The sequence below is a fragment of the Acipenser ruthenus genome, chromosome 25 (assembly GCF_902713425.1).
Source record: "Acipenser ruthenus chromosome 25, fAciRut3.2 maternal haplotype, whole genome shotgun sequence".
Taxonomy (NCBI): Eukaryota; Metazoa; Chordata; class Actinopteri; order Acipenseriformes; family Acipenseridae; genus Acipenser; species Acipenser ruthenus.
This window is the reverse complement of record NC_081213.1, coordinates 846,301-866,881: the sequence shown is the minus strand read 5'-3', so window position 1 is coordinate 866,881 and position 20,581 is coordinate 846,301. Positions and strand designations below refer to the sequence as shown.

The window sequence follows — 20,581 nt, the reverse complement described above, 5'->3', positions numbered from 1 at the left end:
GTGTGGGGCTGGGGTTCAGCAAGCTAATTTAGTCCTCTTTCCTCTTTCAATCTCAAATTAAGAGACAAATTAAATGGAAAAGTGGAGGACTGGTGAACACTTAGTTGATTCACAGTGAATATGGGCAAATTAATAAAAAGCCTCCCGGGTCTTATCTGAAAGATTTAGAGAAGGAAGAAAAACCTTCTCTGCTTCATGCAAAGCCTTCCAAAGAGTATGTGTGCTTAATGCTTTGGGTGCATTATCTGAAGCGTTACCTTCTGTCCGTAACATGATAATAACTGGATAGCATTGCATACTTGTATGTGGTAACTACTGGTGTAATAAGCATGTAATTACATCAGGTAACAAGATGCTGCTCATAAGCCCATTGCCACACAATTGCACAGTAGTAACCATGTAAGAAGCCATGTGTAATTACTTAGCCCATCTAAAGCAGTTATTTTAATCCAAAAACAATCAAAACTTCTCTCTATGTATATACACAACCACAGTGAGTATATACATAAACGCCCCCTGCTGGACACATTACAGCTCACAAAAATTAATCTTGCAGGCTGTCAGAGATCTGCCAGGCATCAAGGACACAGATTAGCATGGGAACCTCCTACACAGTGAGCTTTTTTATTGATACTCATCACCTAGATGCACAGAAAGACTCACTGGGCACCTCATTGAAGATGAACAATATCGGTAGCTTACCTTCATAGGTGGCCTTGAAGCCTTGTCCACTGACAGCATAGTCCGAAAGAAGCCACAGCGTGACTAGGGGGCCTGTGCTAACCACTGGGGCTGGAACTTGAAAACCAGTCAGTCTGTGAACAAACAGAGAATAAATATAGATTAGTGAATCCTGCATGGACCAGTCTCTGAAAGGTCAGCTCGGATATTTAGATTGGATAAATTAGATTCCACTACTTGTATTCAAGCACCATCCAGGATCAAAAAAGCAACCAGTTGATTTTCAGACCGGATGAGCCATCCATTGATTTCTTCTGCTGCTGAGCCAGTTGTATATCTCAACTCTGCGAATGCAATCGTGGGCAGTCAGATAAGACTGATCCTATAAATATCTGATACGCCACATGGTAAAGCAGAGCTACGGTAGCACTGATGAATCCTCGTGAAAGTAAACAGACATAAAACGTTATGTATCTATTTATTTATTAATTTTAACTGATCATAAACTGCTATGATTTAGAAAAAAAAAAACATACTTTTTTATTGCGGGCAACATCATATTGTTTGTTGCTCAGCAAAATAATAATAAAAAACACATAAAAGAAAGTAATAAATATAAAGATCACACAAATCACCCTCCGCGGAGCGGCTTTACAGCTGCATGCTCAGGCTGCAAACAATTAAAGGAGAATGCTGGCTGTTAAGTTGAACAGCAAGTTTGCAGAACAGTACGTTTAAAATTGACAGAACTCAATTCCACACGCACAAGAATTAGTTCTGGAATCGGAACCGAGGAGCATTGGGAACCCAGCACTCTTGCTTCCTGACAGTAGCAGTTGTCTGATGAAATGAGGTCTAAACTTTACGACGGAAGTGACAAGCTGGTATTTCCAGCTGACAGTGGGGATTAAATTAAGGGACTTTGAAATGAGGTACAGACAAAGTGGGTGTGGAGTTTCTGAGGAATAGATTTTTGTAAAAACAGAACGTGATTGATATGTTTAAAAATGCTCCTGGGTCTGTTGTTCTTAGTAATGAGATACTAGCCCCTTCACCTCTCTCTGTTTCCTCTTCTGATTAAAGCACTCAACGAACAGCACACAAGCCTGGCCACAGTAATTTAATACCCGTGAGATGCTTTGTAATAAAATGTGATTAAATGAACTGTCATCCCATTTTAAAAAAAACTGCCTCGCAATCTGACCAACAATGTTTAGCAGTATGCAAAGAATTGAATTGGTTGCAGATTAAAAAAACAAATGGACTTCCTAAAGCTGTTTCGAAGTTTCCACTTTGAGATTTTTGAAGGTCTTGTTTACTAATAAACTCTTCAGAAGTCATGATAAAAAAATAAAAAAACTTGTCTTTACTCAGATATTGCTGTGTAAAAAAAACATTGTCGTTCATAAGGAACAGATCACCTCATTCTAACCTCTCACAAAGCAGAATGTGTGCACACTGCGTTAGATAAAATATGAGTGTGATGTTCAAATCCAGAATGATAGAAACATTGGTCCTACACACAGGAGCTGAGTTCAGTGCTTTACTTGATACAGCAAAATCCTGCACCTTAAATTAAAAACAGATAAATCAGTAAACACAAATTATTTAATTAACATACACGGCATGCATAATCACAGCTGCTTCTTCTAAATGTTAATGAATCCTCTCAAAACATCAGAGTGTCTTCAGAATTCTACCGGAGAGCAATATCAATCAATCAATATTTATTTTATATGTGGACCACCATCACAAAGCATTTTACAAGATAGTGAGGAACAATGCATAATACATTACATACAGGGCATAGTACATTAAATACAGCAGTATGTCTAATTACGTTTAAAACCGTCATCTGTAAATTTAAACACTCAATCAGAAGATATGAGCCAGAAGCGCTGAAAACAAATTTAGGAAAAAGCTTAGAGAAATATTTCAATCATACAATTCTCACTCATGTTGCTCCCCCTAAAAAGAGACTGAATTGAGATTCACATTTCTCCCCGACCTCATTCAAATGGGAAGAAACTACAGACAAGCTGCCATGAGTTTCAGACGAACAGAAAAAGAAAAGTAGATAAATCCTGGATGGACAGTGTTATTTATCGGCAGGGGAAGTTTTCTCATTATTCTCGGAGAGCTGGAGAAGACCGGAATCAGTGTCATCTGAAATGGAAGTCCATCGCGAAGCTGTCAGGAGCCCTGCGTTCCTCTATCAGCCTCTCCCTATTTCATTTCCCCAGATGTGACACTGTGTCTCAGCTGCTGGATATCTCCGCTACCTTCCTGACACCAACGCGGCCGTCTGTCAGAACAAGTGGCAGCGATGGACACAATGGCACTTTCATTCTCTCCCACTCAAGGACTGAACCCCCCTCGCAGGAGACCGTAGAGGAAGGCTCCTGCAACATTTTTTTTTTTTTTCCCTTGACTTGAAACACTCCGAAGGGTTAAAGGTTAAGAAGCGCTAACCAAGGTTTAAAATAAAATTTCTAAACTTTTGCTTTATTTGGGGTGTACAGATTGTTCAGGTAAAACGCTGTTATTCCTGGTATCTATTCATTTCCTAAAGTGTTTAAAAGTATGATTTTGCACCAGGCAAGTAGCAGTGACTATTTCTTCTATAATGTGTGTTCTTTTTTTTTGTAATAGCTGCATAAAATACAAGCAAATAAAAACAACAAGGAAATTATTTTTTAAAATGTTCCCCTATAATTTATTAATATGTAGCCACTTTGGCTTAAGATGTGGTGGGGAGGGATTTCAAAAAGAAGCCGGGTGACACGATGGGTTCAACACGCAAAACAAGCCTCTCAACCACGGCCTTCGTAACAAAACGAAACTAAATTTGCTGTCGATTCAAAAATGACAGTTTTGTTGTTTCCTTGTATGTCTTTGTTGGCCATGCTGATTCGTAATCTCTTTCTGCAGCAGGTTGTAGCTGTGCATGCTTTTTCAGAGTGAAAGAGTTGTAAATAATGAACTGTATAGTTAATTGCACAGTTACAATGTACTTAATATGTCAATCTTTTTGCACAATATATCTAGTAACATTTGGTTCAGAAAAGGGTTAGGGTTAACATGCCTAAAGATGTGCACATTATGTACATTGCAAATACACAGTAATTAGGAGACACCACATCTTTTAGTATGAATCTGAACTTGATGAGTGCAAGACTGGAGCTTTAAAAAGAAAAAAAAGGAGGAATGGTGTTTGAATGGCGAGCTCTGTCTATCTGCATGCCTGGCGTGTTTGGAACAAGGCTGACATGAGTTATGGAGCCTCTCTGCTTCAGCCATCAGAAAGGTTCATGTGTCCTGTCCATCCGATCTGGGCTGCATTCCAAGCACGTCCCGAAAGATGAAGCAACTGCCTTCCAGATTCTGGGAGCTCTTGAATGATGTTTAAAAGAAAGAATCCCAATCGAGGATTGTGTAGAGGTTTCTACAACACAAACAAGCTGGGAGACAAAGAGCTAACTCTCACAGCTGCAGGCTTAACCGAATCGCCATTAGGGTTTATTTTTGCTCAACTGGAGACTATGCAATCTGATATAAACTGATAATATCACCATGTACGGTTTGAAATAGTATACTGATGAAGGTACTGCCTGAACCATCTGTCTGATTGACTGTTTCTTTTAAAACGTCACTATTCATAAGCCCTGAGATCAAACATCAACATTCATTAATTATGATTTGGCAGCTTTATTGGAATTGCTTTTTTTATTGATATTTATTTCAATTTTTTTTCTTTCTGAAACAAAATCTCTAATGATTTGGATTAGCTTTGAGAAACAAGTCACACTGTCTTAAACACAAAGCAAAATTCCTTTTAACAGTTATGCATGAAAACCTACTGCAGCAAAACTGAAGTAGGGCAACACTGTAAACTGGCATGAGCAACAGCCTAGCAGTGTAATTAAACAAGAGCGCAGGAATACATCTGCAGCATTTTTTTGTGAAAGGAAAACTAACCGGTAATGTTACAGAACTGTTAAGAACTAAGAAGGTTTTGAGAACGTCCCTCAGATATTGTCTACAAAGTTTCTTTACATTCTTGTTTTTTTTTTTTTTATAACAATTTGGTTCAATTCTTTAGTTACAGTGTGAAACAAGAATTGAGGAGCAAATCTCATTACAGTAAGTGCCAAGGGAACGTGATGACTGACGGCAGTGCAATCACATTTCTCCTCGATTATCACAACTGGTTTTCCCACTGGAGTTAGAGGTTAAACCTGCAGTAATTTGCTCCCCTGACAGCAACTGCTGAATGTCACGCAGCCAATTGTTCATTGAAGCTGGGGAGTGGGAATGGGAACCGTGGCATTAACCTTTAACACCAATAAAGATGTTTCGTCCATCTCTTCAGCCCCGGCTCAAGAGCAAGGCTGTTCTCAACACCAGGGAGTGTGTGTATACTGTACATATTTACACTGCCCTGCCGGAGCAGAAAGGGCACAGAAAGTAAGAACTCCTGCAAAGGGCACACGAAGCATGGCTATAGAAAGAGATGCTAGAGGGCCTACACTGGGTACCACATCATATAACGCTGCCCGAAACAGAGAGATAAGGAGTGACAGTATGTCCTGGACTTAGAGCGGAAAGACGTTGGTCCTGGGTCATTCCATGAAAATGAGTTACACTGGATATATAATCATGATCAGACTACAGGCTTTCTGATGATCAAACATGTGTACTAGAATAAGACCTATCCCCATCAAAATCCTGGGATTGCCAAACGTGTGATATGGATGATTCATTGGTGTAACAAACAGACTGTTTCAAGGCAGGGTCTTCAGACTGAGCCATCACACATTCGGTTCTGGATCTTGAGAGCATATTCGGGAGCTACAATATGACAATGGATTCAATCCATTGAGCTCTTTCCTGTTGTTTCCCCCTGTATGAAATGGGACACAGGTGGTGATTCATTTATCTGTCATCCTCCTGGAACCCATTCTGTCAGCCTTCATTTCTCAGCACTTTATAATATCCCCCCCATAATTTCCATCCTGGCTTGCATTATACATCAGCTTACTAAACAATTCTGTATTACTTTTTCACCTTGTTCCATTTTTTAATTCAGACGCAATGGAGATGGGCAATTATAAAGTAATCAGAAAGATGCCAGTCTTGTTTCTATCAGGGTATGGCTCTCTTCTCTCTTCCTCTCTGTACCTTTCTCTCCCCACCCTTCCTCTTTCTTAGCCTCCTTGCTCTCTCTCTCCGTCTCTCTCACCTGAGAGCATACACACACTGTCCATCCTTTAGAGTATAGAGTACTCTCTCAATCTAATTCCTTTATTTTTCCATCATATATTTTGCTTCACAGGTCCCCAGCACCCCCTCCCACCTCTAATCCACAGCGGACTCAGTGTTTAAATGTATTTATTTTGTGGCTAATTCTATCCTATGGGATCCAGAACACATTTTCTGCCACTTTGTGAAAATATAAAGTCACTTTGCCGTTTATCGTGCAGCAACGAAAGAGCACACCCTTACAAAAGCTGCCCATGTTAAAAGCATAGCAAAGTGTCATAAAGGATAGTGAAACCATGATAATGCAGATGGCAAGGATTGTGAAGCCCAGAGAGGGGTATGGCAAAGTGTATTTAAAAGCACGGAAAACCATAGAAAATGCATAGTATAACCCATGGGAAACGTACTGGGGAAACTGTAAAATTGGTAATGGCATGGAAGTTCTGTGCATTGCTAATTATTTATGTACAGAAAAATAAAATAGAAAAGGAAAGCGATCTTGAAGTGCCGTGATGCATAGATATGACCAAACCCCCTCCTCCCTCCCGGCTCCAGCCTGTAATTATCCTGAGTAACCGGACTGGAGATTCAGGTCCCAGCGATGTGGGGTCTGCAGTGTTGAAACGCTGCTCTGCACACGGCTCAGGGGAGAAGGAGACAGCTGCTTCCAACCAGCACCAGTGTGACAAGATGGTTAATGATGCTTCCGGCATGAAGTATAGTTTCCAGAGCAATCAATAAGGTCAGGCAACAATATCAGCCTGGGAGTTACATCCTTTCAGGGCAGGAGCTGTGCTCGGCCTGGATTTTTACTTGCTCAATAACAAATGCCTACTTTTTTCCCGGTTCTCCTAACTTTTCTTAATGCTGAGGTAATGGAAATTCTAGAATTCTAGGCAGAGAGGAATCCAACAGTGCATCCCCCCCCCCCTTTTACGCACATGCACACGCACACTCACAGCCCCCCAAGGCAGGGTTTGTTTCCCCCTCTCCCAAGGTTTATAAAACTTGATTGAGTCCCTTCTGGTTCCTTTCTCCTCCTCCTCTGAGCAGCACAGGAAAGATCAAAGCCAATTGTGCTTTACAGTTTGAGAAGGGAGCTGGGGGAAGGTGATGTTAGAACACAGTACCAAGAGGAGAGGATGAGGCTCTTCCTGAGACCTGTCAAAAAGACGTCTTATCAGCAGTGAAGCGCGTCCATGGCTTCGCTAATCTCCGATATGGCTTGAGTGTAATCTTAAAACATCAGAGAAGGCTTAGGGGAGCAGCGCAAGCTGAAACGGCTGATCCCAAGCGCTGACTTGTAATCACTAGCCACTCTGGCTTTCGCTCAGGCTTATAACCCTTTCCTTCCCCAATAGCTGCGTGTCAGAGAAGTACAAGATAACATCCTAGTCAAGGATTACTTTGTAAACACTTTGGTAATGCTTTTGGGGGGTCACATTTGAATAAATGTACTGTGGGCTCCAACATTTTCATGAGAAGTTTTTGGACCCTCGATAACCAATACTAAAAACATCCCTGGTTGAAATATGATTATTAATAATTTTTGCTTACGATTGTAAGTCACCCTGGATAAGGGCGTCTGCTAAGAAATAAATAATAATAATAATAATATTCGGCACAGTATATCCATAAGAAATCATATTTGAAAGATCAGCAAAGTCATCCTCTAATCCTAAATCCTGCCAATCTTCTGATTCATGTGAACACAAGACATTTATTGTGACAATTCGATTCACATTTAGGAAATGTCACAAGACTGTGACAATTCGATTCACATTTAGGAAATCCTAAATGTATTCAATAAATGGATTGAATGGGGAAACTGTGTTATTATTTATTTATTTATTTATGTATTATTCTTTAGATTCAGTTACAACACCGTCAGTAATCGTAAAGACTTTTTTTTTTTTTTTAATTCACTGCTAAAATACATCTGGTTTTAATGATGCCTAAAGCAAAACGAGTGTTGACACTGAAGTCTATGCGAGGAGCTTCTAGTGGAATGACTTGAATGGAATTATTTGTATCGATTCACTGAGGCTACAAACAGTCTGGTACTAAGTTACCCTGTAGAGAGGGGTCTGTTCCAGGTTAGAGAGGTAAGGTAAAGAAAGTTTCAAAAACATGCTAAGTGCACAGTATAACCGTAGGAAAAGCATGGGAAAACTACAAAATTGCTGTGCAAAATTACGATCTTGTTCAAATTGCACCCTAAATTTCCAGTCGTGTAACGAATCTGAAAAATGAGTTGGTTCTCCCCAAACCAACATTATTATTATTATTTATTTCTTAGCCGACGCCCTTATCCAGGGCGACTTACAATTGTTACAAGATATCACATTATTTTTTTACGTACAATTACCCATTTATACAGTTGGGTTTTTACTGGAGCAATCTAGGTAAAGTACCTTGCCCAAGAGTACAACAGCAGGGTCCCCTACCTGGGATTGAACCCACGACCCTCTGGTCAAGAGTCCAGAGCCCTAACCACTACTCCACACTGCTGCCCTGTTTCACATGTTTCACTGAGGAAGCTGCTTCTGTTTACAGCACATCACTCCGAGACCTGCCATCACAGGCAGTTTACAAACCAGTGTTATTGTTGTCCTGAAATATTCAGATGTTCTGCACTTGTATTTGCAGCCCCCCACCCCCACACACACACACCCTGAGACCTGGGGATTAATGGCTGATAATCAGCGTCCTCCATTACCTCATGTCTGCTTAGAAACTTTCTGGGTTATTAGTCTCATACGAGACCAATCATACAGGAATAATCGGAGACTGACAGTTGCAGATAAGGAGATAATTGGAGTGTCTTGGGCTGGAAAGTGCTTCCCGGTAGCATTTTCTCTTGCACTGTGCTGAGTGCAATTTGCTGAAAACAAATCCCCCTCATCCACAGGTGCTGGAGATTAGATGGTGATGTGGGATCAACACACAACGGAGCTCCCTTTTCTGGCTGTTTTCTTTATTTCCCCTTCCAGATGGTTTAGCATTATGAATAGCAATAGATAGATTCAATGAAACTGTCCTTCACAACTGGCAATGGGCTATTTCACATAAAGTGTGATAAACCTCACTGGGATCTCATTGTAACCCCTGTGTATTACCCTGAGTAAACCAGAGGCGCACCATTAGCAGACAACAGCACTAGCGGCAATAATGCACTGTGATCCAGCAGCATACTGTTAATATTCTAGATTCCAGGAAGTCATACAGAAATCACAGCTAAATGAATAAGAACATAAGAACATAAGAAAGTTTACAAACGAGAGGAGGCCATTCGGATCCCACATGCCACTTGTGAGTCCCACATGCCACTTGTGAGATCTGAACAGCCTGCTACTTGGAATTAAATATGTAGTGTGTAATTCAAGAAAGATATAGAAGGGATATCTTATTAAACAAACAAACATGAAAAACAACATGCATATCCTTCCTTTCTCTCCTCCCTTCCCTTCTCCTCTGCTCTCCTCGCCCCTGGCCCCCATCCCTCTCCTCTCCTCTCCTCTCCACTCTCAACAGAAAGAACCCTTCTGTACACTCCAGTGCCTGACTGTCTGAGGGCTGATAAATGGCACATTGGTCCTAGGATGTAGCAATCAGATGATAAATGAGCTGCATTCAGTAAGCAGACTGCAGGAGAAAACACCAAACTGATTCAGTGGAGAAAACTGTCCACCGTGCCCCCTGAAGGGTCACGAGTAATAAAGAAATGCTGGCTCCGGATACCGATAGAGCAGATGAACCAGGTGAACGGGATGCACCCCAATTAAAAACAGAACACAAAAACGATAAGAAACCTGCATGTTATGCATCTTGACTCATCAGCACATTGCCTGGCTAAGCGGTGTTACTACGTGTTCAGAAAAAAATGTCTGAAGACAAATGCAGGTGTAAAACAAATGCAATGTCGCAAAACTGCACCCGTCAGTCTTCCTGCAAAGAAACGACTTGAATGACAACTTTTACACGGTACTCTTGTGTTTATGAAGTGGGGGGGAAAAATGATGTGTCACCTTGCTAAAAAATGAGACATGCAAACATGGCCATTTCTATCCACGCTGATGTAGTGGAATGAATCCATTGTGCCCGTGCATCTATTCATCTAAGCAGGTAGAGAGATGGATCGCCTGTCAACAGCTTGGTGAAATCAACAGTTTTATTTCCTTTCACACAAATAAAAATGATGCAAAACGCACCTTGATGTAAAGATGAAAGCAGATCAGCATTCTTAACTCTGACATGTCGGTCCCAGCTTGTATTAGCCACTAATGTGTATTATTATTATTATTATTATTATTATTATTATTATTATTATTATTATTATTTTTATTATTATTATTATTATTATTAAAAAGTATCCACTCTGGAGCCGTAAGCAGTCCCTTCTTATTATTGTAATGTATTCATTTTGACCTTTCCATCTCTTGTGCTGTTTGTTGCCTCAGGGTCAGGCAATGCTCCACAGGGTTCATTAAATGACACGCTGGTCTGGAGCCAAAGTCCCAGTTTAATTAAGGATCTTGTCTTCATTCTCTCGGAATCTGTCAACAAGCAGTGATTGTAAAATATGCTAAACCTTTCAAATATTAAAGACCCAGTGCGGGGGGCGCGGGGGGGGGGTGGAGTAAACCTCCCACTGTCTAGCCCTTTCTGTTTGCATTCCCATCAACTCACAACGCCATGACATACCAATCTGGTGCACACACACACACACACACACACACACACACACACACACACACACAGACTTTCTCCCTCTCTCTGCTAACATCAGCAGTACTGTCCAGTAGATGCTAATGAAGCTGCCAGCATGCTGGCTGTCTCAAAAAGGTACGAGCCCGCCCTTATAGAATGTTAAAAGCATAGCAAAGTGAAAGCATGGTAAAGCATAGGTAAGCATGGTAAAGCGTAGCGAGGTATGGTGAAGCATATTAATAAAGACGGCAAACCAGGTTAAACTATGATAAATGCATAGTAAAATCATGGGAAAAGCATGGGGGGAAACTGCAGAGATACTGCGGTAAACTTTTATAAGGGCCAGACTGAGATGCTAGTGACACACGTACCTTGTTCTTAAGGTCCCCTGCTGGGGTTGCCCGTCGTACACAGAGAGGACGTCGAAGTCTTCCTCCAGCGCGAACGCCTGGAACACCAGCTGGATCCGGCTGTGGTCCTGTGTGTGGATGGTCCACGTGCAGTTGGCGTAATTGGGGTAGCCGTAGGGGAATCCGGGGCTTTCTATCGTCCCGTTCGGCCCGCTTAAAGTGTGGCTGCAATTCTGAGCTGAAAGATAAGCAAAAAAAAAAGCGATTATCGTCATGAAAGGTGTCCCATTATCATATTCAAATATTTTTCCTTGGGTTTTGTTAAGTACATTGGGTCACAAAGCTTTAAGGACGGTTTAAGGTTTTTTTGTGTGTTTTGTTTATTTTTGTTTTTGATTAACCAAATCAAGTTTGCAGTTTGTGAAATCTTTGTCAACTGTTTTGGGAAGGGTTAGAAGTATTAGGGCACCACTTTATACAGAACACATAGGTTTCAGATCAAAAAGGATAACATGTTTAACAGTAACATGGTGTACACAAATGCATGTGTATAGTTTGAGTAAGCCCTATCGAAATGGAACAATGCTAGGTTAATGCAGATGCTCTTTTGCATGTATTCCACTGGCCACCATTGCATTTTGTATTCTGTATTAAATTGCAATAACATTTCAGCAATCCGGGCCAAATTACTCATCTGGCTTGATTTCCAAATAACCTCGTCCATTTTTTTGTCCACATTCCCATTAAGATTCTGTGAGTCTCAGTTGCTGAACAAAGCAAAAGGTAATTAACTCCACACTCTGCCAACAAACCTCCATAAGGTCTTCAATTTATGAAGCTGCATGCTATTTTTTCCCCTGACTGTGCAGTCTCCTGTATCTAATATGTATACTGTTAAAGCTTTGCTCAACATCGCTTAAAATACATACTGTAATTTGCCAGCTTTTAAATGCTAGTTGTTTGTGCAATGTACGTTTAATCACGCTTTTAAACGTCTGCTAAGGTTGCAGCATACTGTGCACTTCACAAAACAGCAGTCCTGAAGCCATACAGAGAGCCTGACCAGACCCGACCTGTCAGTACATTTAAAATCCTGTTTGGTGCACCTCCTTGCAAAACATAATATAGTTATCTTTTTGTGTGACTCATTTTTCCTTTAAAGGGATAAACGTTGAAACATATCCCTTGAGTGTGGATGTATAACTAAAACACTCAGGGGCTGGTTTTAAATCTCTGATTGCAGAACACATAAATATGTTGGCAGAAAAATTGTGTAAATCTGTTATACCTTCAGGTAATCGTTGATTTAATGATCTAGACAGTAGTGTGGCTCTTTAACTCTGTATTAATCCAGCTGGGGGGTTAACATCAGGAGAGGTTTACTGATAGACTAATCAACATTTCTACAAACAATACAAATAAAGCAAAAATGAGGACAAATCTGGGTTATGAATTATAGACTGGCAGTATTAACCCTTTCATGCACAACATATTGTTTAAAACTATCTGAAACAAGTAGTTTTGGATGCAGTTTTGGGACGATACATTCTGGATAATAACTATATTTTGCATGTTTGTTTTTTTCAATTGCATCCTCGGGTGTGGCTGTCATGCACGCACTGCAGGCTGCTCATTTGACAGGCTTCCCTTCATTTCCATGATGCTACAACGTTAAAGCTCACTGTACATCTTGTCATCAGTCTCGCACCATTGACTTCAATCTTTTTGTGCTGCGGATCTTGGTTTACAAACACGTTCGGCCGAGACCACGCATTAGTAAAGAGTGTAAAGTCTCATTGTGTTATTAAATAAAGGAGCTATCGGTTTATAGTCAGAACTGCAATCGCTTTCCTGTGAACGATGAGACAATCCAGAGAGCATGGGACCTCATTCTCGTGTATTACTTTTACACCCCTCCTGCACCTCACTCCCCCTCTCCTGAGAAACTCACCGTTAGCTACCAAACACATACACACATACACATTACATACACACTGCATACATGTTGTTGAAGCTGACACCCTGGGATCCTTCAAGAAGCTGCTTGATGAGATTCTGGAATTAATAAGCTACTAACAACCAAACGAGTAAGATGGGCTGAATGGCCTCCTCTTGTTTGTAAACTTTCTTATGTTCTTATGTTCTTATGCACTAAGTACACATCCTATTTTTTTATACCGTCTTGCTTAACTCTTTCAACACAAAGTAACTTCATAAAAAGACGACCCTGGGGATAACTAATTAAATAGGTACGGTGTCTTCAACTGTACAAGAAATCAATAACAGACATAGAGCTTTCCTGTACTGCATTTCCACGCTAACCAAGCATGGAGTTCAAGCACAATCCCTTCTGTGATTATGACTGTGTTATTGGCTTGTAAACATGCTGGCCCTGGAGGCGATCAGCAGGTCTGTCAATGCTGGGCTCCAACTGGGATTGGCGCTGTCAAGGGTGACTGCAGGATACGATTAAAGGTGATGTTTGAAATCAGTTGTGTTCTACACACTCTCTTAGGTTATCTACTAGCAGTATAACTGGTGTGCAGCCCAGTGCTTCCCATTTCTCCAGGTGAGAAATGAGAAGCCAGATCGTTGGGAAACCAGTTCATTAACTGAAAAATATTAAAAGATGAGACGTCGTTGATTTTGCTTTTTTGTAATGGAATTTGTAACCAGCTTGCTTTCTGAAGCCATGTGTGGAGCTACAGTACAAAGTTTGGGCAAAATGTTAACTTGCTAAAAGAAAATAAACATTTTGACCAGAAGTCTTTCTCAATGTCTTCAAAGATCGGGTTATTTCTCAGTAGGCAAAGACACTGTCAATGAATCACTTCCTGTGTGTTAGATCACGTGATCTGATTGCTGCAAAGCCATTGGAGTGAGACTGAGCTGCTTGGTACCGTGCATTAAAGAAAGTGCTTTCCTGTGTGCTGTGTCTGACTGTGGAAATGCACTGTGAGCCAGTGTGCATGTGCTTGCCGTTTGCTAAACAAATAAATAAAACAGCCAGTAACTAAAGACAATCAGTTTATTTTTATTTATTTTTTAAAGCTCTGCACAGCTCTAGCTCATGACTCATTCCAAGCGTCATTAACATACAGTACAGATAAGGGACACGGATATCTGCTTTATTAAATCAGACCACACCATCGCACAGTTAAACGACATCCCGAGCTGCCATTCAGTTTTCAGTTCTGTTCTCTCGGATTAGAGAGACCCCCGGAGATGCCACTCCACAAGGTTAAGGCATCAGCACACAACCCCAGCCACCTTTGGCTTGTAATTGGTGGCTCCTTGGCCCGATCAGCGGTTTAAGCAAACAGAGCAGTGCTTGGGAGGGGCTCCTGGAGGCAATGTTAACTGCTTGGTTAGCCCATTGATTTTCACAATGTGATGACCTCTTGCATTAACAGCTTCTTTTCTGTTCTCCCTGAATACTAAATGGTGCAAACTCAGCCCTGGAGCAACAGATTAGGAACGGCTTTAGACACCATTCATTCATTCAGGGAGGCATGTATTATAATTATTATTATTATTATTATTATTATTATTATTATTATTATTATTATTATTATTATTATTAGTCATAGCAGTCATAGTCGTCGCATTACATTCTTTATAAATATTAAAAAACAGAAACAAGCAAATATAATACTAATACAATTTGGATCCCCAAAGCTACTGTTTTAGCCCTTTCAGCCCTGGCTTTCTTAGCGTCGTATGTTAACATATGCCGTAGGGAACCACATTGGAACCTCACGGGACTCCTAGGTAGAGTCAGGACCATGCTCAAAGTGCAATACATGTAAAATCTTCCTCTGTTAAAATGAAAAGAAAATCTGTTTAAAAAAATACCACGGCCTGTGAGAAGGAAAGAAGCAAAATAATCGTGCAAAAAGATGTACACATTAAGTGCATTATAACTATGCATAATAACAGTGCAATTACTAAGACACTACTGTGTAATTACACCGTAATTAGAGACACGCAATTTAAAGTGCTACCCTTATTACAAAGCAGATATTTTAACAAATCCTAAGCCATGATTGGATGATGTTTTGAAACATCTTTTAAATAATTTTACGAGTGAAAAATTCACATAGCTTACAAAATAATGCTTTATACTGTAGTTGTCGATAAGCCGTTGTGGCACGAGAAAACTGAACAGAATATGAAGAAATCTGAGAAAGGAGCCGGATGCTGAAAAGAGAAAATGTATCAGGCAGTAGTTATAGAGTTTTCATGGGTTTCGTGTTCTTGTAAGATACTGCTGTTCTGAGCCTCCACGGTGATTTAAGCTTGAAGACATCTCAAGTTAATCCTGACAGGTAACAACACTCTTGCAGGACCTAACCCTTGAATATCTTTGTAATTACAATGTCTGCCCTGAGTCTCACGCTCACGTTGCAACACTGTAATACAGAATAAAACTGCCATGGAACCACAGTGCCGGCTGAGCCGTGAAACGAGGGGGAGAATACGAGAATAGGACAGCAGCCTGCCCCTGTCTGGGCATGTATAGGGACATAACAAGCTCCTGAGTCACTACCTGGACAGGGCAGGGGGGAGAAGAAATGGAAGATCTGCACAGAAAAGAAACCCTGATTTATTGAGTGTGTCTGTTGTGGGTTTGATGTTCCATGTGGGTCTAATTGAACTACCTCCCGAGAGAAGGGAGTATTAAAAACCATTTAGACGTCGAGCTGTAGGTATCGTGTCAGAAAAACACACACAGACAGCAAGCAAAACCATGCAAGAGCACTCCATTTTGTGTTAGCAAAGTCAAGCAAGTAAAGCTGCACGTGTTTCAAGGTTTGCTTTCTAAAAAAAATTCCTGTTTCAAAAGCAGTGGGTTTCTCAAGTGCTTGAACAAAGGGCTTCACTTGAGGTTTTTTTGCTTCGTTCCACTCCTGCTTGACTCTGCATTTCTCAGCTCGTTTTTTAAATCGCTGAGTTGTTTTTCTTGTAAAGTGAGCAGCTCTCCCGCCCGTCTCCCCCGGCCTCACACAGTGAGTCAGGTATGGCAGGGTTCAGGTAGAAAGTAAGTGGTTTGCTGCTTTGTGACTGCGGAGGGCAGCTCCATAATAGCCAGTGCGGACTCTGCCTGAGCAGAGCGCTGCTCCCTGGCTTGTTTAATATTCAGGCTTGGCTTGCCGGATGCGAGGCACGTTATGTAAATGACAGAGGTAATCATGGAGATGTGGTCTACCCAGGTCAGCTCCTCCCCTGTGAATCAGCGCTGGGACTTGGCTCTGCCGTGAATTTTAATTCAGAACCGACTTGGTGCCAGGCACACACACAGCCTCACAGAGCTGGAAGGACATTTTAATTATTGCACTGCTGTCCACAGCTTTTTAAAAAGTACCAAATAACAAAAAAAAGTTATTTTTTTCTATTGGAATGTTGCTCCATGAAGGGCTTTAAGAGAAGATAACTTGTAGATGTCTAGTGACAACACAGGCACACTTTTGCACCTTTAAACCAACCTTAGAAGTTGCTAGGTAAGATTTACAGTTAAAGATTGAGCAAGACTTCTGTGTGAAACGTTTGCCATTCAGTTTATTATGTGCAACAAAAATAATTACATTTTGGTGTAAAGAAATGGATATATCTGGCCCGTTCTATACAACGAATAAAAATATACATGGAAATAGACTTTAGAAATATTGTCCCAATTCTCTATGAATCCTTTAGTTTGACCCCTGCCTCGAACCCCTGCACACTTCCACAGGGTGTTAACTTTTAAACTGGAAGTTCGACGAACAGAGATGCCAGTAAATGCAGCACAGGTGCTGCCTCTGCTTGAGTCCCACTTCGGAGGTTGATGACAGACCGCTTGGTGTGGTAAAAGCGACAATAAACCAAACTGTCATCAATCTTGCTCCCAGTCCCACTACTCTGAACACAAGAGAAACTATAAGCACGACAATCAAAATGCATTGATACGGCCAGAAGCTCTTTTGAAGTTTAAGCAAGAAGGAGGGGGCCGATGAGACAGGTTCATTGCTTAGCTACTCGTGGGACAGTTTCGAGGTTTCAGTATAATAGGGTATGTAGCTGTGGCTCTAGATGAATCTCCTTGTAATGGAGGCTCCTTTGCAAGACAAGATATGCATTCTATTTTAAGGAACAGTTTATACTGCTAATATAAAATGAATTAGCACTTTTAATTTTCAGTTGGGTTTTTTTCCCACATATTCCCTGCACAAATTCCCAGGAATTAGCAGAAAAGTTAGATAATTAAACCGGGACACAAACAGTTAAAACTAGTTACAAGGCTAAAATAATGAGATGATTATTATCCTTTTTTAAAAAAAAAAAATTAGATTCAGATTAATCTAATTAAGGGATCAAAGCTTAGAAAACGCTGATGTCAAAGAACTAAGCTGTACCACAAAAACCAGCAGAACGCAAAGAAAAGAGGGTGTCTGGGAGACGTCTTGTTAAATAGCACGGATTTCTGAATTTGCAGCTTTAAAATCTTCTATACCATTTTCACCCCTGCTGCCCTGATCGTTTTTAGAGCCTGTGACACAGAGAGGCACTTAACTGAACGTAGACGCCTCTGTCGGATTTGTAAAAAGAAATCTTTGATTTGGGTGTCGCGTTCTGGCTCGAATGTGCAGCTGAGCACAACATCTTAACTGGGAGCGATTCAATTCAGAACTTCTGAACACACACTTGTATATGTTTATATATATATATATATATATATATAAGTAAGCTTCTTCTCTGGTGTGATTCTGGAGGGCAATGCTTCCACAGCAGAACAGAAACACAAAGAACTCCTGCAGAGATCTATGGCTGTCAGCCTGTTTCAAACAGCAATCTCAGTTTTGCTTCGAATCCTTTAAACAATGACAGCCTAATAACAGCAACATCATTCGATCTAAACAAACTGCAGATCAGCCCTGCCACGAGACAGAAGCAAGCCCAATGACTGGAGTTAATTGTCTCTGTCTCTAGTGTTTGTTTGTATGTCTGTTGTTTTACTGTTTATCAATTAGTCCTCCTGTGCAATTTAAACTGTGGAATCAGTATTTGATTGATGGAGCAGGTGCCTGCTACCTACAAAATAACACCACTGATGAGAAAGAGCCATGAATGTGATTGTTCAGCAAATATGTCCTAATGGCAATAATACACACTGGGTGCTATTGTCTGATAATGCCCTTGTGGGTACTTCATGTGTCAAAAGCATAAATATGTCACACAGTGGGCGTCACTTGCTAAATAATGGGCTGTGCAACGGTATAGATGGTTTATCGCTATTAAGAATATAGAGGGCCCTGTGTACATTTCTATAAGAAGGTATAGGGGATTATAGAGCATAGCTGACTGCCGATGTGAAATAAGCAAGGTTAAAACACAAGTGCATAGAAAGAATTTAGAATGAATAAAAAAGATATACACTATAAAATAAAATATGTGACCCTGAAAACATCCTGAGGTCATTTGAGAAGGGTTGTTGGGTCAGCCCCTGCGTGAACAGCGGTCCCTGGTGTTTCACTGTCCCCCAATCCTACAGCTAAACCCCTAACAAATATCCATCTCAGTGGATTTCTTTCCAGATCCTTGCGTGCATTTCTGAGGTGAATGCCATTTTGCAGGAACAATCCGCTACAAAAGGTGAATTCTGTGTAGTCAATTAAACATCATTTTCCTCCTGCCCATTAATATCGAGAGAGCTGGTGTATGAAACGAATGGCGCGCACTCCACTGGGGTGACAGAAAGAATTCCAAACCTCGTTGCAGCAGGCTGGCATTGTGAACTGAAAGCAGCACGGGGCTCCACGATGCGAAGAAACAGGGGTTTGATCTCTATGCTAATGCAAAGCAATGTAACATTTCTTCAGGCTTCAATCAGTACATCCTTTCTGACGTGGATCAGGCAGCACTTTGAAAGCTTTGTGGTGAGATTCAACTACAGATGGTCATGTCAGGGAGATTTGTAAAGCAAAGACTTAAAATGCCTCCTACTGCAGAGCAACATCAACCCTAAAGTTTGCCAACCCATCAGTCAGAAGAGCCTAAACCATCTATCAGGGGACGTACATATGTTATACTATATTTCATCTCTATATATCTATAATAATAATAATAATAATAATAATAATAATAATAATAATAATATCTGTGAATGTAATGCGTTTTGCATCTGTTTGTGTTTATTTATATATGTTGAAAACAAGACCATTACCTCATCTTTACAAATCTACTTCCCAGTCTTTAAAAGCAATATTTCTAGAACACTCGTATCCCTCAAAACTCCACTAAGATCATGTGACTATCATTTGAGTGAATAGAGCTTTTCAATGGAACCCTGAGAACCTCCCACCAAATGAAGTGCTGGTGAGTATCGCCAGTAACGACTGGCTTAATAAACTGCTTCCATGTAGGAAGGGGGGCGAGGAGTATCCCTAAACAGACCACAACTCCTTAAGATGGAAATGCACACAATAATTACGTTTGGATCACCATAATCATTGAATTGCAAAACCCCAGTTTAAAGCTAGGGGGCAAATGTAACAGCTGCAATAAAGGTCTGTGCTTATTTACAGCATTGCAAGGTTCAAGATGAGCCATGCCTTAATATCTGCATGTCTAGGACAACTTAAATACTCAAAAGGAACAGTGGCAACATTCAGCCACCGGCAGGCACTGCATGCTAAGGGAAAATCCCATTGAAATAAACTGTCATTACCACATTTGTCCAGCAGCAGGTACTGTTTGCTATGTGAAGGGTGCAGTATTGCCTTTCACCTCTAGCCACTGCCATTGCCCCTCACTTTGACATACATTCTCAGCAGAAACTTGAATAGGCCCCTGTGAATTAAATTCACCCTGTCACTGTAACTTGAACACACAGCAACGAGGTCAAAGTATAATTAGATGGGTTTTTTTTGTTTTGTTTTGTTGTTTTGTTTTTTTGAGTACCTCTGCGGATCTCACCGATTACATGAGACTTCCTATTTAAAAACATGGCATAAGAAAATAATGTGCATTATTTATAATATCCCCATCTGACACAAACTTTCTACCTATGTAAATGACTTTCGCATTCTTACTTTGTATCCCTGTCACCCACGCATGTAGGCTGGATGCTGCATAGGTATTATTTTATTTCACATTCATTGTTAACGCACTCTGTGAGTATTCTACTGCATCTTAAAGAAATAGGAGCACTTAAGCCAATTCAAAACCAAAACTGAAAGAAAAAACAGGGGTGCAAAATGAAGCCTTGCTTTATGTGAGAAATACGTGCACAAAGGCATTTATGATTATATATAATCATATATGCATCCGTGCACATCAAAGCTTTTTATAAAAAAAAAAGTGCTTACCAATATAAGGCATTTTGCACCCTAAATAATGTCTCCACAAAGTGAAAAGGCTGTTCTTAGCAATGGTGAACTAACCATCCATGCATACCTCGCTTCATTGTTGATATGAGTGGAGTGGAGACTGGACTGAAAAAACAACTCTTCAATAGTCTTTAAGACATGACCACCAATGCTGTGCAGCAAAAACTAACATTTTATTTGCTTAAAAAAAGAAAGTTATTTTTTTTATTTTTT

The 20,581-nt window shown here is 40.5% G+C and overlaps 1 protein-coding gene across 1 annotated transcript in view; it reads right to left on the bottom strand.

Moving 5' to 3' along the window:
* LOC117414078 (CUB and sushi domain-containing protein 1-like) overlaps positions 1-20,581 on the bottom strand; it is a 162,982-nt gene that overhangs the window by 139,166 nt on the left and 3,235 nt on the right. Inside the window, exons 2-3 of the mRNA XM_059000080.1 lie at positions 11,025-11,241; positions 703-815 (exon numbers count right to left, since the gene is read on the bottom strand). Of these exons, the coding sequence (XP_058856063.1) occupies positions 703-815; positions 11,025-11,241 (330 nt within the window). The remainder of the gene's footprint in view (positions 1-702; positions 816-11,024; positions 11,242-20,581) is intronic.